The 21,978-nt window shown below is 45.8% G+C and overlaps 1 protein-coding gene across 1 annotated transcript in view; it reads right to left on the bottom strand.

Moving 5' to 3' along the window:
• Positions 1-1,969: 1,969 nt before the first annotated feature.
• The window catches only part of dnaaf5 (dynein axonemal assembly factor 5), a 34,184-nt gene continuing 14,175 nt past the window's right edge, over positions 1,970-21,978 (bottom strand). The window contains exons 7-13 of the mRNA XM_076265812.1: positions 21,613-21,756; positions 17,299-17,467; positions 13,561-13,708; positions 10,952-11,102; positions 9,651-9,807; positions 9,223-9,414; positions 1,970-2,320 (exon numbers count right to left, since the gene is read on the bottom strand). Coding sequence (XP_076121927.1) covers positions 2,193-2,320; positions 9,223-9,414; positions 9,651-9,807; positions 10,952-11,102; positions 13,561-13,708; positions 17,299-17,467; positions 21,613-21,756 — 1,089 coding nt within the window. The 3' untranslated portion in view covers positions 1,970-2,192. The remainder of the gene's footprint in view (positions 2,321-9,222; positions 9,415-9,650; positions 9,808-10,951; positions 11,103-13,560; positions 13,709-17,298; positions 17,468-21,612; positions 21,757-21,978) is intronic.

Genomic DNA, 21,978 nt, shown 5'->3' with positions numbered 1-21,978 from the left:
TTTTTTATATTACTTTGTCTACATTATTCTCTTATATGTCAATATTTATTTTATGCTGGTCTCTAGACTTTATTCTTGCAAATCTTCAAATACCAAAAAGGTTGGTTGTCGGAAGTTCTTCATCAGGTAACACTTTATAATATCGTGCCATAATAAATAGCAAACTAGTCATTACCTAACCCTTTGTGAATATTTGTTAATTGTTACTAAAACATCTATTTGGCACAAGTTAATAGTTTTTTCATCATTAATTAAATATTAGTTGTTTACATAAAATCTGTATGTTAATGTTTTAACAAATAGCTGGGAATGAATATGTGAAAAATCATGAAGATTGGGCACTTCTGGATAAGTTTTTGATTTTTGGCAGGGTGTTAGGTATAGGCCTAAGGTTTTCAAAAATCCATGGATACAAGTTGGGGTGGCCCCCCTAGTGGCAGTTATCCATAAAAAACAAAATGGCCCCCGCCGAAAAGAAAAAAAGTTATATCTCTGCTTCCTTTAGTCTTAAATTGTTGTATAATGTACAGTATTTTCTCTACTTTGTTTGATACAAGGAATCCAATTTTGATATGTTCTTCTTATTTTAAGTCTATTTTCATGTTAAATCTAGTATCATAGTCATATTTAGCTCATAAACTGTTAATATCTCTGAAAAAGTCACATTGAAATATTACTCAGGCCCCTAGACCCATATTTTACCTCCAAGGTATGCTTTTCTTTGTTGATTGGACAGGTCACTATCACTATAGTGTCAAAAATCACATGTTGTGACCAAAAGGACCATTGTTGAGGCCTTAAATAAACACAAAATTAGAACTATGCCACAGTGAAAAGTTACAGTATATTAGGCTTTTCACCATGTTAAGGATCAATATTATATTTTAGTCAAATAACACAAAAAAAAAAATCAATTCATACGTAAACCAGAGACTTTCTAATGAGGAGACACAGCACTCAAAAAATCCTCCATAGAAATGCATGAGCTTAGTATGTAACGGCAATATGGCTGTTGTCTACGCAAATCACACCCCTTCCACGGCAAAATGTTGACATGTGAATACATTGAGCTAATCATGTGCTGTGTTGTGAATACAATACATTGAGCCAATAATGTGGTGTGTTGTGAAGACATCGTGCCAATCATGTGTTGTGATCTCACCGCTGGAGCCGAAATGGATGCCCGATGAGTGCCCAAAAAGCGTTGCAATATGGCCGCAGAGTGGAAGGACTTGCCTAAAAGGACTTTGCTTAGATAGATAGATACTGTAGATATATACTTTATTGATCCCCAGGGGAAATTCAAGAATTTAACTTAATTCAAGAACTTAAACATTATGTATTTATTCAAAGATTTTTGGTTTCACTCTTCATCTTTATTAGTACATCCTCCCTCACACTTGCACAATGTGGTACAGCAAAGTCCAGCTCGGTGGCACTAACAGTTGCCCATACAGGCAACCACACAGCCACAGTTGAGGAGGAGTGAGCATCCCTTGCTGGCATCTTCCAGATCTGTCCAATATGGCACCCAGACTTTTGTTCTGTCATTCCATTCCCAGCCCCACTCACTGGGGTCTGGAATCTCTGGAGTTTTGGAGAGGGATTGCTTCCAGACAAAAGCTGCAGTGTGCAGGGCACGCTTTCCATGCTGGAATAAGGCATGATGGGTCGGGGGGATTGAATCCAGGGATTTGAGGCTATGAGTGAAAAGAAGCTTCCGGGACTTACTCGACACTGCAGTTCTTACTATACATGAGTACAGTCCACCGTTTGAGAACTTGCATGTGCACTGATTCCAGTGTATGGCTGGTTGGGTCTTGGTGATCAGAATTAATACAGTATATTAGTAATATATAGCTATCAGCGTGGGGCCTCTTATATAGAGAATAAAGTTGGTTAAGCTTAATTAATATATGCTTCTCAAAGGGCCTATGGCCATCACAATCCAGTCAACAGGCCAACAACAGAGTGGAAATGTCAGATTTTAATTTCAAACATATTGTACACAAACAACAGGAAGGCACACTTGGCTCTTATCAGCATTAACAAATCAAAGACAATATTCATCACCATAACACCCTACCTTGTATTAACATTGACTCAGAAATCTGGCGCACAAAATGAAATCAACATCTAATAATCAACAGTAAAATGTATTTGGTTTTAACAGTCTGTGTATGCTGGGGTCTTTAATTAACTGACTGAGTGTGCTGAAGTAGCTTGTCACAGTAGACTGGGCAGCGCTGTTTGTCCCTCGCCGCCTCCACTTCTTTTTGCAACAGAGTCGGGTGGACGGCACCTCCTGCTTTTAACACCTCTGCAGAGGACAAGGGAAGAGCACATGAAGAGGTTACTGATGTGGAGCAGTTTCACAGCCAGGGCAGTGTAGTCGCCACTAGGTGTCAGAAGAGTACCAGGGAGTCACTGACTACAGAGGGGGAATAGACCAAAATCTCTATGATCTAACAGCACGTTATCCAGGACTTCCAAGGATGAACTTCAGTCATCAAAAAGTCATTTTTACATTAGTCACTCAGAGATCGTTCTCTTAGTAGCAGAGACTGGTTTCTTTTTTGACAAATACATATGTGCAATACAGGTGTAGGAAGTTATTTTTTTAATTTGGCTTTTTAACCAATATAGGCAAATTCCTTTGGACTTCAGTAATAATAGCATAATAAGGTTGGATGTAACAGGGACTGTGATAAATAAAAAAAATTGTCGATTCCACTCTTCTGATTAAAAAAGTAACTTTTTGTTCAAATTTAATGAATAAGGTGGTATGTTCGAAATATCTTGCCTATTTAAAGTACCACATTATAGGCTACTACACTGTAACTCCTGTATCATGATACACATTGTACTGCCAGTATTAACTAACAGCCTTAATGTCTTATGAATACAGTATGTTGCATGGATTGCATAGCACACCAACTGGGGCATGGCGTCATCAGCAAAGTGCATTTTAGTAAAACAGAGGAACCTAGAGATCCCCCACCCCTCCTAGACCCCCCCCCCCCCCACACACACACACACACCTGAGTGCCCCTATGAAAGTTAATGCGAACAATATAGCCTCATTTATGTTCCTCCTGCCAGCAGGGGAATTCTGATTAGTCTTGTGAAGTTCACACTCTTCTTCTATTCTTTTTTTCCTGGTCAATCAAACAATGGAGAACAAAGACCATCTGTGTGAGGAGCCACCGCTGAATTCCCCGGGAATGGATGTGGGGCATCTGTGAGTGTGTGTGTGTGTGTGTGTAAGTCTGTGTAAGTCTGTGTGTGTGTGTGTGTGTGTGTGTGTGTGTGTATGTACACGTGTGTTTTAAGAAGAGGCTGCTGTATGGGTATAGGGCAGAGGGCCTTGGCAAAGCCTTTAAGAGCAAATGGCATTATGGGAATTATGGCAGAGCAGAAAGAGGAGTGGGGTGGTTATCTGTCATCCTGTCAAGCAAACTGCTGTCATCAAATGCTCCTGGGGGCACGCATACAGACACTTACACACACTTACGCACGCACATGCATCAGGTGCTCCTGAGGCGTGTTTGAAACTCAAGAAGCATAAAAAAAGCAAGGGTGGGGAATCAAAGAGAAATAAGCTTCAAAAGGCCAGATGTGCACACAAACACACACACACACACACACACACAAAAAGGAGTCGAGTACCAGTGGGTGGAAAGTTATGTGTACAGTCAGTACCAGCTATCATTCAGCACATGGTGAGCTCATCTTATGACAAAAAACACACTCACTCACACAACCCCTACACATATGCGTGCTCTCTCACACACACACACACCTCCCACTCCCACACACACATCTTCCCATGAAGCTGTTTCCCAGGCACAATATAAAATCGGAACCTCAGGAGTTATGACGCAGGTGACTACAGTCAAGGTTATGAAGTCCTGAGTACACAGCCGCTGGTGAGTTTACCGTCCCTGGCTAGCAACCTCAAAGTTCACCCGTCTAAGTTCACCCGTCTGAAGGTCATAGAGAGCTTAGAGTCCACCTGTTTGAGGACCACTGAAAACTTGAGGCCAATTTATAGTCTCACTCAAAAGAATATGATGCAACAGAGACACAACTTGTGTCCGCAAGGTCATCACAGAGCTTGTCGTGTAGGCCTACACCATGCAAACATTACTGAAAGTTCTACTGGAGCTCTTCATTCTGTTGTCTGTTGTTATAGAAACTAGGTGCCTTTCTATCAGACAACCTGTCGCTGGTGCAACACTATGCAAGCCTACGCGCCTCAACATCTGTCGACAACAATATTTATTAAGTGACACGTTTGTTGAGAAACATAAAATGGTCCACAGGTTAGGACAACAGAGAATTTAAATTCCACCTGTCTGAAGTTTACAGGGAAGGTCCTAGAGGGCATGGAGTCTGGGAGAAACCAGGAGCAGCAGCATTAATACCCGCCCACTCACAAACGCACAGTGACTCACCCAGGCACGCACACACCCACATGTGGCTACAAGCTCCAGCTAAGTAGGCCCACTCACATACACACGCATGCACACACACAGCTGTGGATCAAACTAATGGACTCATCAGAAGTCCAGATGCAGCCTGGTCACCCCAAACAGAACAAACACACAAGCCAGTCATCATGCATGACTGCCACCTGATTAGTTTTCATGTGTAAACCACATTTTTATGCACCAATCTATGTCACTAACTGCATTTCCATTAATATTTATTCATTTAGCAGATGCGTTTATCCAAAGCGACTTACAAAAATGAGGAATAACACTCAAGCTACAGTGCAGAGGAGACCTTAAGTAGAACTGCATTAGACCATTATTTGCCACCACAGTCCATCCAGTTTCACTTACATTTTTCTTTACAGTGTATGAGCGTTTTTGTTTAAGATATTTAGTTACTAGAGGTTTGCCTAAAGCAAATCAGCGTTTGGTATGAGGATCTTTAGATTGCCACTCTTTATATCCATGAGCTTGCCTACATAAAGATTTATTTTTTCTCCTATCTGTAGCACTCGTGCACCAGTGCTCCACTATGATCAGTCAGAGAGAGAAGAGGGCCAGGTTACCAGTGGTCAGTGTGAACCCCTGTCGTGACCATCACTGCCCCCACAGCCAGCATGACCACGGCCACCTTCTCCATCGCCCCCCGTATGGCTATGACCTCCTACACCTCCTCTCCTTACAGGGTCACCATTTGTGCATGGTTATGGTTATTGTTATTATGACAATTTTACTATTGTTCTTACTCTGCTATAATTAATTATTATAATTATAATTAGATGGGGCCGCTGTATAAATCAACTTCCTGTGGAAGAGCACTGTCCCATAGACAGCAAAAAAAAAGTCCACAGGAAAGACAGAAACAGGAAGACGTTTTACCCTGCCAATTAAGGCATCATTAACATCAATGAGGCCGGACGCCTGGACACTGTGAAATTGGTCTATTAGTCAGTCTACTAATAGCAATAAATAGTAGTAAATAATATTTTTATGTAGGCTAATTTGTCATTTGGACAAAGGCGTCTGCTAAGAACCAGACCACGAAACCGTAACCCATAACCTTATTCTTTCTGGTCTGCAGGCCAGCTCACTATTCACATGCTCAAGCCATAAGGGATGTCTTAGATGCCTTTGACTTCTATTCCAAATGACACATATACAGTAAAACGAACTTGCAAGTAGTGAACTGGGGGGAAAACCTTACACATACTTCAGTCTTTCTTGTCTTGTAAAGTTCTGCACAAACATAGTGAGGCTCTTGAGAAGCACATTCAGTCAAATACACAATATCAGATAGCTCACTCAGATATTCACACACTCATAATGTACACGTGCACCCCCAAAATCCTTCTCTCTCTAACACACACACATACACACAAACACACATGCACACACAACAAAAGACAGGATGATGAGGCATGAGTCACTCAGGCTGCCAGTCTTTCCACCACAACAAACGCAGGGGAAGCCCGCTCCTGTGAGGAGCCCCTTCTCACTCTCCCTCTTTCCCTCCCTCTCTCGCTTTCCCCTCACACACCTTCACACGCACACGCACACACACACACACACACACACACACACACACGTGGAGCCGAGGCTGAGACGCATGCACCAGGACAGTAATTCCATGTGGGGATAATTATCCTCAACTGCGCCGTGTCATGGCGTGTTTGTGTGTGTGTGTGTGTGTGTGTGTGTGATAAAGGTGCTGCGAGATTCCCAGACACCACCACTGTTCCCCAGGAAGCACTCCAAAGCTCCGAGGAGGATGCGCATCAAGGCCTGCTGTGACGGTGTGCATGTGCACATGCATTTGTGTGTGTGTGTGTGTGTGTGTGTGAACATGCTTGTGATTTATAGGCTGAAACAGCTGGACATATGTGCCGCCTGAACCTGACACAGAGGAAGCTGTGGGCCAAGAGGGGGGGGGGGGGGGGGGGATTCTGGGTACACCTCTCACAATCTCCAACCACTCATGAACTCCTGACCTCCATCTCTGCCATCAGCACCACCTTCCTTCCAATCGGCAATACACCATCTTTATCATCACCCCCCCTAACAAGTACTACCCCCTCCTCTTCCTCCCATCCACAGCCCCCACGCCTAATCTCCGTGCCCATCCCGTCAAAATGCTGGAAGTCTATCCGTAGGAGGTGAGGGATGCTCTGATGCTCCCACATAAACACCCACATGTGTGTGTGTGTATGTTGGTGTGCCTGTGTGTGTGTAAGTGTAAGGGCTAGGACTCCAGCAGTCTGACTTCAGGAGGTGGTGATGACAGGAGGATCGGTCGCTGGGGGTGTAAATCCCTCTGCTGCACTCTTACGCAGAAACGTGTTTTTGCACACACACACACACACAAACACACACACACCTTATTATAGGGCCACTTTAACACCGAAGCAGTGTTACTTTGATGCTGGGAACACACTTAATCAAGTCACTTAGGAGCAGAATATGTTATTTAAACTGTGCAATGACCTAGCCTGGAAAATCCAGACCCTGATAATCTAGAAAGATTAAGGGTCTGGCCAAGAACAATGTAATGGCCCAACTCGAGGAGCGGCAACACACATGCATTTAAAAATCTCACTGCACGCAATTGGATAACACTAGACCATGTTTACTCTGAATAATTTGGGACTTCGGCGCAATCGGATAACACTACGACCAATGTGTACTGTCCTCCAACGTTGCAGCGCTGTCTTCATCAGTTTAGCTGGTTCCCTGGAATGTTGGGGTAAAAGTAACGTGCATCATTGCTCCTTGCCACAGTGTCTCGCAGAGACAATTCCATTGTGCTCTCGCGAGAACTCTGGATTTACAGGGTAGCAACAGAGACGGTTGATAATAATGTATATTAAGGATCTTTGGTAGCAATGACCATTTCTGTCGTTTCAAAAATCTAAGTGTGGAAGCAGATGAGTAGTTCTAGAGGTAGCCTCTCCAGTCAGTAGTTCTTATGACTGCGTTTATACAGTGGGGGAAGTAAGTATCAAACGTGTCACCATTTTTTTCATTATTTCCAATGAGGCTATTCACGTGAAATTTTCACCAGACATTAATATTAACTCAGGAAATGCACACATATAAAGAAATCCAAACATTAAAGTCCATAAGTAAAGTTATGTGTAATAAAGTGAAATGAGATGGGGAAAAAAGTATTGAACACACTAATGCAGCACACCAAGGTAAGGAAACGCAAGGAATCAGCTGAAATCTGTAAGTTATTAGAAGGTAATTATTAGAAGGGTAGCAAATTACTAACAGCTAGGTTAGTACATATTGATGGATGTAAAAAAAATATATAAAAAAAAAATATATAAAAAACTGTTACCAAGGTTTCGCACAAGAAACATCTCATGATGGGTTAAAGCAAAGTACTCTCCCAAGACCTTTGCAACTTTATTATTGCAAAACATTTGTATTTGCAGGTGTATTTCAAAACTTCAGAATCTTCCAGTAAGCAGCATTGGGGTCATTATCTGCAAGTGGAAGGAACATCACTGCATCATCAACCACCCATGCACAGGAGCTTTTCAAGATTTCTGACCAGGGAGTCAGAAGGATAGTCAAGCCCAAGCCCAAGAGCCAAGGACCACACGGAGAAAGCTCCAGAAAGACTCAGAGGCAGCAGGTACAATTGTTCCAGAGAAAATCATAGGTAATGCACTCCACCGCCATGGCCTCTATGCACGCTCACCGCACACGACTCTATTACTGAAGAAAAACATGTCGAAGCTCATTTATAGTTCACTACAGAAGTTTTGGACAAGCCTATGAAATACTGAGAATGTGGTCTGGTCAGAAGAGAGCAAAATTTAACTTTTTGGCTGTCATACTACACACCATATTTGGAGGAGAAATGACACTGGACATCATCCTAAAAATACTATACCAACAGTGAAGTTTAGAGGTGGAGGCATCATAGTGTGGGGTTGTTTTTTTTATCTCATGGTACTGGCAGAATTCATACAGTTGAAGGAACGATGAATGGAGCCATTTTTTCCTGGAGATTCTTGCCATCCACAAGGATGATAAGGATGAGATGTGGGTAGATCTTCCAGCAGGACAACAATCCAAAGCATACAGCAAAGGTTTCAGAGAGAAAATCTTTTTTTTTTTTTTTAAGTATATTTTTTGGCCTTTTTGCCTTTATTCGGAGAGGACAGTGAAGATAGACAGGAAGCAAGTGGGAGAGAGAGATGGGGTGGGATCGGGACATGACCGCAGGTCGGATTCGAGCCTGGGTCCCCGTGGGCACTTGGACCCGTACATGGTACAGGCGCTGTAGCCTGCTGCGCCACAGCGCCCCCCGAGAAAATCAAGTCCAATTGAACATTTGTGGAAGGAACTAAAGATCAGGATTCACAAGAGGGCCCCCAGGAATCTTCAAGATTGAAAGACTTAAGTGTTTAGAAGAATGGACCAAAATCACACCTGAATACTGCGACTGATTAGTTTCTTCATACAGGAAATGTCTTGAAGCGGTCATTACAAACAAAGGCTTTTCCACAAAGTATTTTAACAAATTCAGTTGGCGTTCAATACTTTTTTCCTGTGTGATTTCACTTTATTACACATAACTTTATTTATGGACTTTAATGTTTGGATTTCTTTATATGTGTGGAATTCCTTAGTTAATACTTATTTCCCCCCACTGTAGAACTGTTTGTTCCATAAATTGCCTATGATTACAGTTGGTTCCTGCTCTTCTTTCACTCACCAAATGTGTTTTCCTGCACCTTGGGGTCAGTATCGTCCAGGTAGAGCAGGAGCTGCTGGAAGAGGAACTCCAGATGGGGCTGGTAGCCATGGGAGTTGTAGTCTTTACCCAGAGAGGAGAGCCAGACGCCCAGAGTCTTCAGGGCCGCCAACCTCACCTCCTCACTGCTGTCATCCACACGCTTCAGGACCTCTGGAAACACAAACACACACACACACACATACACAATTACAAAATGAATCGGTCAATCCATTATTATTTTAAAGCACTAGTTTAGCATGTGTCTTTGTAGCCCACCTGGGTATATCTTGTTGAGAGTGTCTGGCTGCAGTTCCTGTCCAGTGTGTGTGTGTGTGTGTGTGTGTGTGTGTGTGTGTGTGTGTGTGTGTGTGTGTGTGTGTGAGTGTGTGTGAGTGAAAGTAACATACCTGGGTAGATCTTGTTGAGAGTGTCTGGCTGCAGGTCGGGCCCAGTGAGTTTTAACAGCGTGCTGATGGACTGGCAGGCCAGGATCCGACACATCTGGGAGTCCTCCTCCAGAGCAGACACCAGCAGAGGAGTCAGCTTGTCCTCAAACGACAGCAGCTACAACACACACACACACACACACACACCATGTCATAGTCAAACGTGTGTATATGTTTGTGTGTTTTAAACACCGCTCAGTTTTTGACCAATCTCACAGCTTCAGTGTTTTAACTGTTAAAAAATCCTGAAAGCCATCAGTGTTTTTCAGCAGAAATCCAGAAGCTTATCAGAAACACACACACACAGGCACACACACACACACACACACAGACACACACACACACACACACACACACACACACACACACACACACACACGCCTTTTGGCAGCTTGGCAATTTGAGATGAGATCATTGTGCATTTGATAGGGGCCAGTTGTTAATGGAGCAACTAATTGTTTTCACAGGAGGAAGCATAGGACCAATACAATGTTAGAAAAAGAGAGAGCGAGAGAGAGATAGAGAGATAGAGATAGAGAGAGAGAGAGAGAGTGGGAGAGAAGGGGATAGAGAGCATGAGCCAAGTATCAGTTTGATAGAGAAGAGAAGAACAACAGGGAGGTGTGTGTGTGTGAGAGAGTGTGAAATTATGCAGGTGTGGGTGTGAGTGAGGCAGAGTCAGCGAAAGAGAGAGACAAACTAGCATATGCTGAGTGAGATGACCGCTTAGAGAGAAAGGTTCAGGCCAAAAACCAGTTGTACAGAAAGACCACTGTGTATTGTTTCACATGGACTCCCCCCCACACACACACACACACACACACACACACACACACACACACACACACGCACACGCACACGCACACGCACACGCACACGCACACACGCACACACGCACACACCTGCTACTGGAATATGGTCTGAAAGCGAGTCTATTACGACCACACCAAAGGGTCAGTGCAGGGACACACAAATACAACATCGAGTGGAAACATTTCTGCAGCTTTAAGTGGGAGTGTGTGAGATAGTCAAAATAAAATGAATTTGTATCTGAGTACGGGTGTGTGTCTGTGTGTGTGCATGCAGTATACTGTATGTGTTTGTGTGTGTGGATCTATGTGTATACCGTGTGTGTGTGTGTGTGTCTATACTGTATGTGTCTGTGTGTGTGTGTGTATATATACTGTATGTGTGTGTATGTGTATACTGTATGTATGTGTGTGTGTGTGTGTGTGTATTTATGTGTGTGACTTAAGTCTCACCTGCTGTGTGGTGATGGCGCCACCCGTGAGCAGGGCCAGCATGCAGCTGAGGGCAGCGGTTCGGATGGCAGCAGCCGTGCGCCCCGCCTGCCACACCAGGTTAGGAAGCACACACTCACACACAAACACATCCACATGCTCATGGAAACGCCTGAGACGGGGTAGAGAGGAGAGAGAGAGGGAGGGAGAGGGAGAGAGAGAGAGAGAGAGAGAGAGAGAGAGAGAGAGAGAGAGAGAGATATTAGAGATATTAAATATTTTGCCAGTAAGAGTTGTGAAGGACTGACCTCTGTTTGTCTGGTTCCTACATTAAGTGACAGTGTATCATTGACACAAAGGAGAGAGACAAGGTGGCCATCTGGATGGCCTTCATATAACAGGATTCCTCTCATGCACGCAACCCCATGTCTGCACAGGTGCACGCACACACACACACACACGCACGCACGCACGCACGCACGCACGCACGGGAGGATGAGGCCCCATGACACACACACACACACGTCACAGCAATCTTCTCCTCACTGGACCAGACAATGCGCCAGGGTAAAAGCTAGACCTACCATGCCTGATGGGTGCTCTTTAACGTCTTAGTCTTGATCCAGATCTGCTGGTCATGTGTAAACAGTGCTGGCAAACCAGATCAACCATGCACTTGTCTCACGAGACAATCAGCTGTTTACATTTAAGGCAGGGAAGTCTTTGTGGTCGTGGGTTATGTAAATGTCCACCAGAGGGCGCTCCACACCCACACATTCAGCATCCATCCTGTGTGTGTGTGTGTGTGTGTGTGTGTGTGTGTGTGTGTGTGTGTCTCTGAGCTGCTGGATTGTCTTTCCATAAATCCCCCTGTGTATAACCAAAGATACATTATCAACCATCTCTGATATAACTGCAGCTCCAGCCAGAGAACACACACAGCATCATCATCACCATCACCATCATTATCATCTTCTCGTTTCTATGCTGTAGAGACGCCAAGGCGCTGGTGCAAAGACACACACACAAACACGGTCTGCTGAACACCCAGCCATTTCTATATCATCTCACGCTGAGTGAGTGAGTGTGTGTGTGTGTGTGTGTGTGTGTGTGTGTGTGTGTGTGTGTGGCACACCCCACCTAGTGCTTACATTTCACCTAAACCCCCTGTATGAATCCACATGAAAGGAAGCCATAATGGGTGTGGGTGTAGGAACGCGTGTTAGTGTGTTTGAAGCCCTGATGGGTATAAAAGAGCGTGGAGGAGCGATGCACGTTTGAAGTTCCAACTTGTGCCCTCTGCTCTGACAGATACGCTGTTATTAAGTCATTTTAGCTGCAGAACAAAGGCAGCTTAGACTTGAGACACTGTGTGTGTGCGTGTGTGGCCTGTGCTGCCATTGCTTTGAGCGCATGAGTGGGAAAATGAATGCTCTATGTAGGAGTCCTTGCAGAGAGATGTTATTGACAGTTATGGCTGTGGGGAGCTGGAGAAACATTAAGACAAGCTCTCTGGGACAGGGAGAAACACGAACACACACACACACACACACACACACACACACACACACATACACACACACAGTCCAAGGCAGAGGTGATGAGCGCACTGCTGAGTGATCGGCACAACTGCTGCGACCCTAGAACCCACAGAGCACACGCCCAGAGTTCAACGCATTCCCCCAGATTAGGCAACTCTCTGTGTGTGTATGTATGTGTGCGTGAAAAGAGATTGTGTATGAGTGAGTATGTGTGTTTGTGTGTGTGTGTGCACGTGTGTGAAAGAGAGTGTGCTTGCATGTGTGTGTGTGTGTGCTGTGTGTTAGAGAGGGCACGTGCATATGTGTGTGCTGTGTGTGCTTGTGTATGTGCATGTGTCAGAGAGGTTGTGTGTGTGTGTGTGTGTGTGTGTGTGTGTGTGTGTGTGTTGGGGGTTGGACCAGGCAAAGAGTAGATCTCCCATGCAGAGACGGCGAGGCTGAGAGACAAGTATGCAAACTTGTTGGTGCCATTGGTAAGCGCTGTAACAAGCACCTGCTTATGTAACACTCGTAAGATTCCATCTGTATCTGCAGCAGACAAGGAATGTCCCAGCCAGCGTCTGCTGTGGCTGCCAAGACTAAAGTAGACATCGGCCAACAGCACACCAGCCACTGCTGTTTACAAAGGCCAGTAGGGAGAGGGCGCTCGCAGTCTCTACTGCACGTGGAAATTAAATGGGTCACTAAGGCGGAAGTCCAGCGTCAGGGAGAAACGACACATGGGAAAACCTACAGAAGAGGACAGACTCAGGGGTCTTTAAATGGAGGGGACCACAGACTCAGGGGTCTTTAAATGGAGGGGACCACAGACTCAGGGGTCTTTAAATGGAGGAGACCACAGACTCAGGGGTCTTTAAAGGGAGGGGACCACAGACTCAGGGGGTTTAAACGTCCAGTGAGCTCTGTTCTGCTAGTGGGGCTGGCCTGGACAGAACTGCTCCCACCAGCAGTTTCATCATGGCACTTTCATGCACATTTAATAAGGGAGTGTTACACTGCAAACAAGTGTCATCATAACCTTTTAGAACAGCAGTGCATGTGCTGTGTGTGTGCTGTGTGTGTGTGTGTGTGTGTGTGCGCGTGTCCTACCCCTGTGAGTCGAGGGTGTGTGGTGCGTTGAGTAGCATCTTGGAGAGCATGGTGAAGAGGTGCAGTCTCATCTCTGGGTCTCTGCTGGGCTGCAGGCAGCTCTGAAGCAAGGGCAGCAACAAGGGCAGGAACTCCCCAATCACTGGGCCTACACACACACACACGAACATTCGGAATAGAAATTCACACACACACACACACACGCACACGCACACGCACACGCACACGCACACGCACACGCACACGCACACGCACACGCACACGCACACGCACACGCACACACACACACACACGCACACGCACACGCACACACACACACTTCCATATTAAAGCAGAGTTAAACCCAGCTTCATAGCTGTGGGACAGCAACAATATGAAAACTATTTAGGAGTCATGTCGTGTCACGCAAACAGAGGCTGTGGAAATGGACCTCCTGTGGTTCGACTGTCGGGAGGTTACTATGGGAAATTCACTAAGAGGCAATTCCCACTATCACCCTCATACACATACATACACACACACATACATACACACACACACACACACACACACACACTTTGTCCAGTGCAAAGGCCAGTGTTAGAGATGGGAGACACAGGATTTCCTGAGACGCCTGTAAGGCAGAAGAGAGAGAGAGAGAGAGAGAGAGAGAGAGAGAGAGAGAGAGAGAGCGAGAGAGAGAGAGAGAGAGAGATGGGGGGGTACAGAGGGTGAAAAAGAAGGAGGGAGAAGGAGTGAGAAAGATAAAGGGAGCAAGAGAGCAATCTAATGCATCAGGAATGTGTGAATCAAAAATGAGACAAAGATGGGAAAGAAAAAAAGAGGCGCCTGTGGGATTTTCAGTCACCACTGGAACAACACACACACACACACACACACACACACACACACACACACACACACACACACACACACACACACAGAAAGACAGAAATACACACACAGTTCTCTGGACAAGGCCAGAAAAGAAGCAAGGCTTAAAGTCTTTACACAACAAACACACACACACACACACACACAATTTAACTTTTACAAGCGCCCTTTGTGGACATAATGAGGGATGAAAACAATATGGATGAGGAGGAAATGGCCTCACACATTCACACAAGAGCGTGGGCTCCTTGTCAACCCGGTCTCGCACACTCCTCAGAAACTCCTCACTCAACCCACCACTCTGGCAACACACGCCTCAATCCATTTTTTTTATACAATGAAAGTGACCTACTATGCTTGCCGGGATACACTGATCAACCACCAGAATGTTGACCACAACATTGGCTTTGGGTCTACAGTAGGTGCCGTGCTGCCCCAAGATATACAAACCTGAGGGCCGACCTGGGGTCTGGTCAGAAGTGAGGAGCCCAGAGGAGAGGGGACGAGGGGACGAGAAGAGAGGAGGGGATGAGAGAAGAGAGGAGAAGAAATGAGAAGAGAAGAGGGGATGAGAGGAGAAGAGAGGAAAAGAGATAGATACTTTATTGATCTCCAAGGGGAAATTCAGAGGGGATGAGAGGAAAAGAGAAGAGGGGAGACAAGATAAGGGGAGAGAAGAGGAGGAGAGTGGAGGTGAGATGAGATGAGAGAGGAGAGGAGAGGAGAAGAGAGGATGAGAGGAGAAGAGAAGAGGGGAGACAAGATAAGGGGAGAGAAGAGGAGAAGAGTGGAGATGAGATGAGATAAGGAGAGAGGAGAGGAGCAGGTATGACCAACTATAGGCAGAAGGGCAGTGCAGTCCAGTCAGACTCGGAGTCGGAGGCTACAATGAGGAGAGACTCAAGCCGTCCTCTCAGCACTCTCCCCCACCCAAAGCAGCTCCACACACGCAGGGTGGGCCAATGCTAACCCCACTGGGCTTTCAGAGGGAGAGAGAATGATAGGGAGGGCAAGCTGGAGCGACACCCTTCACACAAAGAGGTTCAAAGTGGCCTTGATGCAGGGAAAGGTCAAGACCGGGGCACTTTGGTCTTTTCCTGCCGTTTGAAGTATGACCCCAGCGGGGCAGTTTGGGGGGCCGGTCTGGGGGATTGGTGTGTGTATGTGTGTGTATATGTGTGCATATGAGTGTGTGTGTGTGTGTGTGTGTGTGGATTGGTCAGTGACTGGGCGAGTGGAGGGCAGCTTAGTGAGCTTCATACTTCAGCTGCTTCAGTGCACCCCCCCCCTAAATCCCCCCCCCCCCCCATGCTCCATCAGTGCACCCCCCCCCCCCCCATGCTCCATCAGTGCACCCCCCCCTCCCCCCATGCTCCATCAGTGCACCCCCCCTCCCCCCATGCTCCATTAGTGGGCAGAGCTGCAGGGCGGGCGGCCGCCGTCGAGACAGAAGGATGAAAGAAAAGAGGAGAGAGGGAGGAGGAGAAAGAGATTACAGGAGGGATGAGGAACCAGGTGATGGCTCAGCATTCTGGATTGGTGTCCACTAGTCCCCTAGCTCTCCCCGCCTTGTGAGTTTCTTTCTCTCTCTCTCTCTCTCTCTCTCTCTCGTTCGTGTGAACACAGAGACGGGGGTGCTGACTGACCGACTGTCTGGATGACTGACTGGGTTAACAGAGTTGGCTGAGCCCTGCTGACAGCTGGGGATTCAGAAACAAGCTGCGTGTGAGGGTCACTGTGTGTGTGTGCGTGTGCGTGTGTTTGCGTGTGTGTGTGTGTCTGTGCGTGCGTGCGTGTGTGTGTGTGTGTATGTGTGTGAATGCTGAAAATTCTCAGTGATTAGCCATGCAAAAGCTCCACACGGAGCAGATAAGATCTTGAGAGCTTGTCTGTGGGTAGCCGCACTCAGCATACTTCAAGATAAAGTGCTCATCGGTGTGAAGCCAATCAGCTGCTTACTGCGGTCTATGCTAGCTTAGTGTGGCTATGCTATGCCAAGCTGTAAGCAATCAACGAGTGCCACTGATTGTGATTATGGGCATTAAGGTTAAGAGAACCCCAATTCTAGAGTCAGATGATCCACACAAACACACACACTGAAAGTTACTGTATTCCACTAAAGCCACAGCTGTTCAACCCTCAGCTGACCTTACAGTTACACTCACATCAACAACCCACAATATCAGTAGCAGGAAAGTTTATGGACTTCATACTCGAATCTTGGCCAGCTATCACACTGACGTTGAATAGTAGGCTAAAGGAAGTGCTCGACAAACAGAATAATTTATATTCTGTGCCTGTGTGCTTTGGTTCCAGCAGAGAACCAGAGATGAGTCTATAAAACACTGCACATGGGTCTGCAGCTAGGAATCAAACTGACAAGGAGTAGATGTTATATTGTGTGCTTTAGTTTTGGCAGACAAACGGGTGTTAGAGCAATCATTGGGCTCCCCAGCTGGGAGAGGTGAGTTTATAAGCACCGTTACTGCAGACGGCAGTTGGATGAAGGTTCTCCTGGTCTATTGCTTTCTCTTTTCTCTGGAGGAATGATTCACTTAGTGTTGTCCATTACAGTGAATATTTAAACTTGCATTTGTCTAACTAGCTCTATTGCTCAAAACTGTCACAGTTTTGCATGTGTATGAGAATTGTTATGATGAAGATTATTATTATTATTATTGTTAAATAAATAAATATATATATATATATATATATATATATATATATATATTCTACTATTTGTTACCTTTCATGCTATTGTAATGTTTATTGTTTATTTTATGCTGTAAATCACTTTGGATAAAAGAGTCTGCCAAGCAACTATAACCATAAGCAGACTGACTGGCACCCCCTGCTGGTCCTCACCTGTGCGCGTGGCCAGCACCTCCAGCTGTGTGTGCTGCAGGCTGTAGCCCGTCCAGCTGTGCTGGCTGATGGACAGCCACTCCAGCAATGCCGGCATGTGCCGCCGGTACGCCTCACAGGCCACGCCCACCCCCTCCGCCTCACACAGGCTCTGCATACATACCTCCACCTGAGAAAGAAAGAAAGAAAGAAAGAAAGAAAAAGAGAGAGAGAGAGAGAGAGAGAATTAAATAAACATCATATTGTTTTGGCACATTCATACCAATAAAACCAGAGCATGTGGTCCACATTGTAGATATCTCACAGTTTAAAAAAAAAAGAAAAAAACAATACTACTAAACGGGGAAATTAAAATATATTTGAAAACGTTTTTACCATTGAATTTGTTGTGGTGGCATAGCATACATGTATGGACTGTGTGAACCAGCAGTAAAAACACAAACAGTAATGTTTCAACATGTATGTATATGCATTCAATGTCAATATACATTACATGTGCAACACCAACAAAGCATTAAGATCTTATTTAACCATTTTACACACAAACACCAGAGATGAAAGGAAGAGAGACGTGTGTGTTGCGTCGACACGTGCACACGCACACATGCACACACGCACACACACACACACACACACACACACACACGCACACACACACACACACACACACACACACACACACACACACACACACACACACACACACACACACACACACACACACACACACACACACACACACACACACACACACACACACACACGAGCTTCATTAAGAAACATAAACAGCCTAGTGGAAAGAGAAACACTCCTGCGCTACACAACTGCACTTCAAACATACATGTTCAGCCAAAAATAAACAAGCAAAGGCGAAAAAAACACACGACTTCAATGTGGAGTCAAATCTCACAGAGTGAGCAATGACAGTCTTAGAGAGTGTTTGTGTGTGTGTGTGAGAATGTGTGGGTCAGTGTAAGAGTTCAAATGTGCATGTGTGAATGCACATATCTGTGCATCTGTGTGTGTGTGTGTGTGTGTGTGTGTATGTATGTATGGAGAGAGAGACAGAGAGAGTTTAGTGGGAAACGCTTTTCTGAGGAGGGCCGAGGAGGGTAAATAGACGCTTGTCTGGACTGGACAGGAAATGACCCGAGGGCCGCGTGGCCCTGCTTGTGGTTCTGTCGCCGACAGACACACACAGACACCACACAGTCCACCCGTCTACACAGAGCTGAGTCACACACACACACACACACACACACACAGTCCCTCTCTCTGACTGGAAGCGACTGGGCATTTTCTGGGAATACTGTAACGCTTTCTCCGTGGAGGCGCATCCACATCCGGCACAGCAAAGGTCAACTGGGTCTGTTCATCAGGCTCTCTCTCTCTCTCTCTCTCTCTCTCTCTCTCTCCCTCTCTGTCTTTCTCTGACTCCTCATTTTCGCAGCTACAAGGGTGTCGCTGGCGAAGCCATCCCAAGGTAAACATTGCCAAGGCAAACGGGGAAGATTAATAAGGTTAAAACCAGCTGTCCACTCCCAGTGAGTACTCACTCCACGGGTCCCTCTCTATGCGTGGTGTACAGTGTAGACACACACACACACACACACACACACACACACACACACACACACACACACACACACACACACACACACACACACACACACACACACACACACACACACACACACACACACACACACACACACACACAGTCTGTCTGACTGAGTGTCTCTGCGGTCAGGTGCTGGACGGCGCCCCTGGTCTTCCCGTTCGGCCAGAGGCCTGTGATTTGTCCACGGAAAGGGAGAAGTCTGGGACGACGCTGTTTAGACTAGATGCATTGCACACACACTCTCTCCATCCATCCATCTGTCTGTCTCTCTCACACTCACCCTCTCTGTCTGTCTCTTCTCCTGTGCATGTTTTCATTCTGTAACCGCATAATAGCAAGCCCAGGGGGTGTGTTGGTGCTTGTCGTAATGGTGGCTCTGAGCATTTCACTGGTGTGTGTGTGTGTGTGTGTGTGTGTGTGTGTGTGTGTGTGTGACTAAGTATATGCATGACTGCATGGAAAAGTATTTTAAATGTGTTTGTGTGTGTGTCTTCTGTGATGGACCCTTTGCGAACGATGTGGCTAATGGTTAGAGAACAGAGAGTGTGGGAAGTTTGTATCATGCCATACTATTCCTGGACATTATATGAGGTAAACATTGCCATAAACCAGTGTGCAGGTTTATAAGATTCCGTTTTATATGCACATTGTTTGCCCTGGCAACCATACGTGTGTGTGTGTGTGTGTGTGTGTGTGTGTGGGTGTGTCAATGTTACATGACGGGGCATGATGTTAATCTACACACATAAACATAAACACACACACACACACACACACACACACACACACACAAACACACACACACACATAAACACACACACATAAACACACACACATAAACACACACACACATACATAAACATCAACACACACACACGTACCTGCTGTAGAGCGTTCCCACCCTTCCTCTCCCCCTCCACCAGCTCTTAAGTCCCACTCGAAAGCTACAATTTCTTGCGCTAACAGTAAGTAAGTAGGTAATTGCACTGTTACTCTCTGCTTGCACACAGGCTTTGAACTCACTTGGACTCACTGCATTCCTCACAGAGCCCACCAGATCCACCGCACGCACGCACGCACGCACGCACACACACAAAAAGAGACATGAGAAAAGAGTAGAAGCTCCTGTGCATAAAAACCAGAGGGATGACCAAGAGAGACAGCATAGGAGCATTGTGGGTAATGTGGCCTCCCGAGAGGCAGCCACAGCAGATGTCTGGGCCACGGTGACTAATGAGTGGGCTGAGCAAAGACGTCCTGGCCTGGCCTGGCTTTGTCGGGATGATTGTCGAGACCAGCGGGCAGTGCATCAAACAAGCGGGTAACGAGCCCTGGGATGTCTAGATGTGGTGGTTCTTAAGACCGGCGGGCGGCACGTCAAACCAGCGGGCGCTTCGTCAGTGTCTGGGTGGTTCTCAAGACCAGCAGGCACAATGTCAAAACGACCGGCAATGACCCCCCCAAAAATGTCAGGATGCCTCGCAAGAGCTGCGGGAGCTTCTAAATCAGTGGTCCCCAAACTTTTTCTTCCGAGGGCCAGCTCACTATGCCTGGCTCTAAGAGAGGGCCAGAGACTCGAGTATAAGTAACCATAAATAGCTTAGCGCTGTGAACAAAGGCAGTCTACCTTAGTTGAATATTCCATTACATTTAATCTATAGGCTATTGCAATTTAATACCATTGTTATCTGTGTTTATATCGCCATCATGCCATATCAGTGTAAAATGTAGCTCAAATGAAATAATAATAATAGCATTCTCAAAACTATAAGCAGGGAGTCCCAAAAGTATATTTTGAACTCTGAACTTTGCATAGGTTACACAGATTAAGTTGTGAACAAGCAATATCCTACAAATAATTTAAAGTTCTCAAACTATGAGTTTGGTAGGCAGAAAACATCTGAAGTGGTGGCAGAAACATCTGAAATGACCACCATTCTAACTTTCACTCACCTGATGAGAACTTTGGGAACTCTGTATGAACATTTAAACGAGTGAATAAAAAATATAAATAATTATACCAGAAAGTTCCAGAATTATGACTTGAATAGAAGTTAGTTAGTTATTAACAATTAATTGATACATTTTTAGAATACTTTGAGCACTGATGCAGTCAGCAGAGGCCTCTTACATTGTTTGTAGGTACGCCTACTATACATTTCATTCCGTTTTCGATGGCAAACGCGAAACAGCGCCAAAACAACCACCGGTGGACAAAAATAGTATTACATATGTACTGTTAAGACCCGCCATAGAGAATGAATAGGGGAAATTACGGAGGTTATAGTTTGACGATGTCGTACTCCCGTGCGGGCCGGATCCTATATACCAAGGACATGTTTTGAGAGGCTACCTAAAATGAGGTGGCGGGCCGTATCCGTCCCGCGGGCCGTAGTTTGGGGACCACTGGTCTAAATGGTTTGAACTGGTTTCAGAAGAATTCATCAGCGGAGGGGAGGTGGATGCACTGCAGAACTGCATGATAGTTATTATCACATTTCGGTGCTGGTTGCTTATTTTCAAATGTTATGAATGTGCTGTGCTGTGCAGTGTGGCAAGTGTGAGGAAGTGTGCAAGCAAGTGAGTGTATGTGTGTCTGTGTTCATAAGTTTGTGTGTGCAATTGTTTCTGTGTGAGTGTATATACAAGCGTGTGTGGCCTTGTTTGTGTAAGTGAGTGTGTGTGCATCATACCCGGTCTCTGATCTCCTGCTCTGTGGCCAGGCTCTCCACAGTGATGAGCACCTTGAGCAGCTGCAGGCTGACAGCACTGCAGTCTTCAGCACACACACCCAGCAGTGCATCCACACACTCCAGCACCTGCTCCAGATACACAGCCTGACAGGGAGAGAGAGAGAGAGAGAGAGAGAGAGAGAGAGAGAGAGAGAGAGAGAGAGAGACTTTTAAATCCCCTTTATTGAAGCATTATAACACCATGTGGCCTCACCCCCCACCCCACTACACCAACACCATGGTACAAAAATCATATCATTAGAGTGAGAGTGAGACTATGTGTGAGAGAGGGACAGAGAGGGTCAGACAGAGACAGAGATCCCACCC

The sequence above is a fragment of the Alosa pseudoharengus genome, unplaced genomic scaffold (assembly GCF_046254945.1).
Source record: "Alosa pseudoharengus isolate Yale_2024_CS ecotype anadromous, Long Island Sound unplaced genomic scaffold, YU_APseudo_1.1 YU_APseudo_1.1_scf_4, whole genome shotgun sequence".
Classification (NCBI taxonomy): domain Eukaryota; kingdom Metazoa; phylum Chordata; class Actinopteri; order Clupeiformes; family Clupeidae; genus Alosa; species Alosa pseudoharengus.
This window is presented reverse-complemented; position numbering and strand designations above follow the sequence as displayed.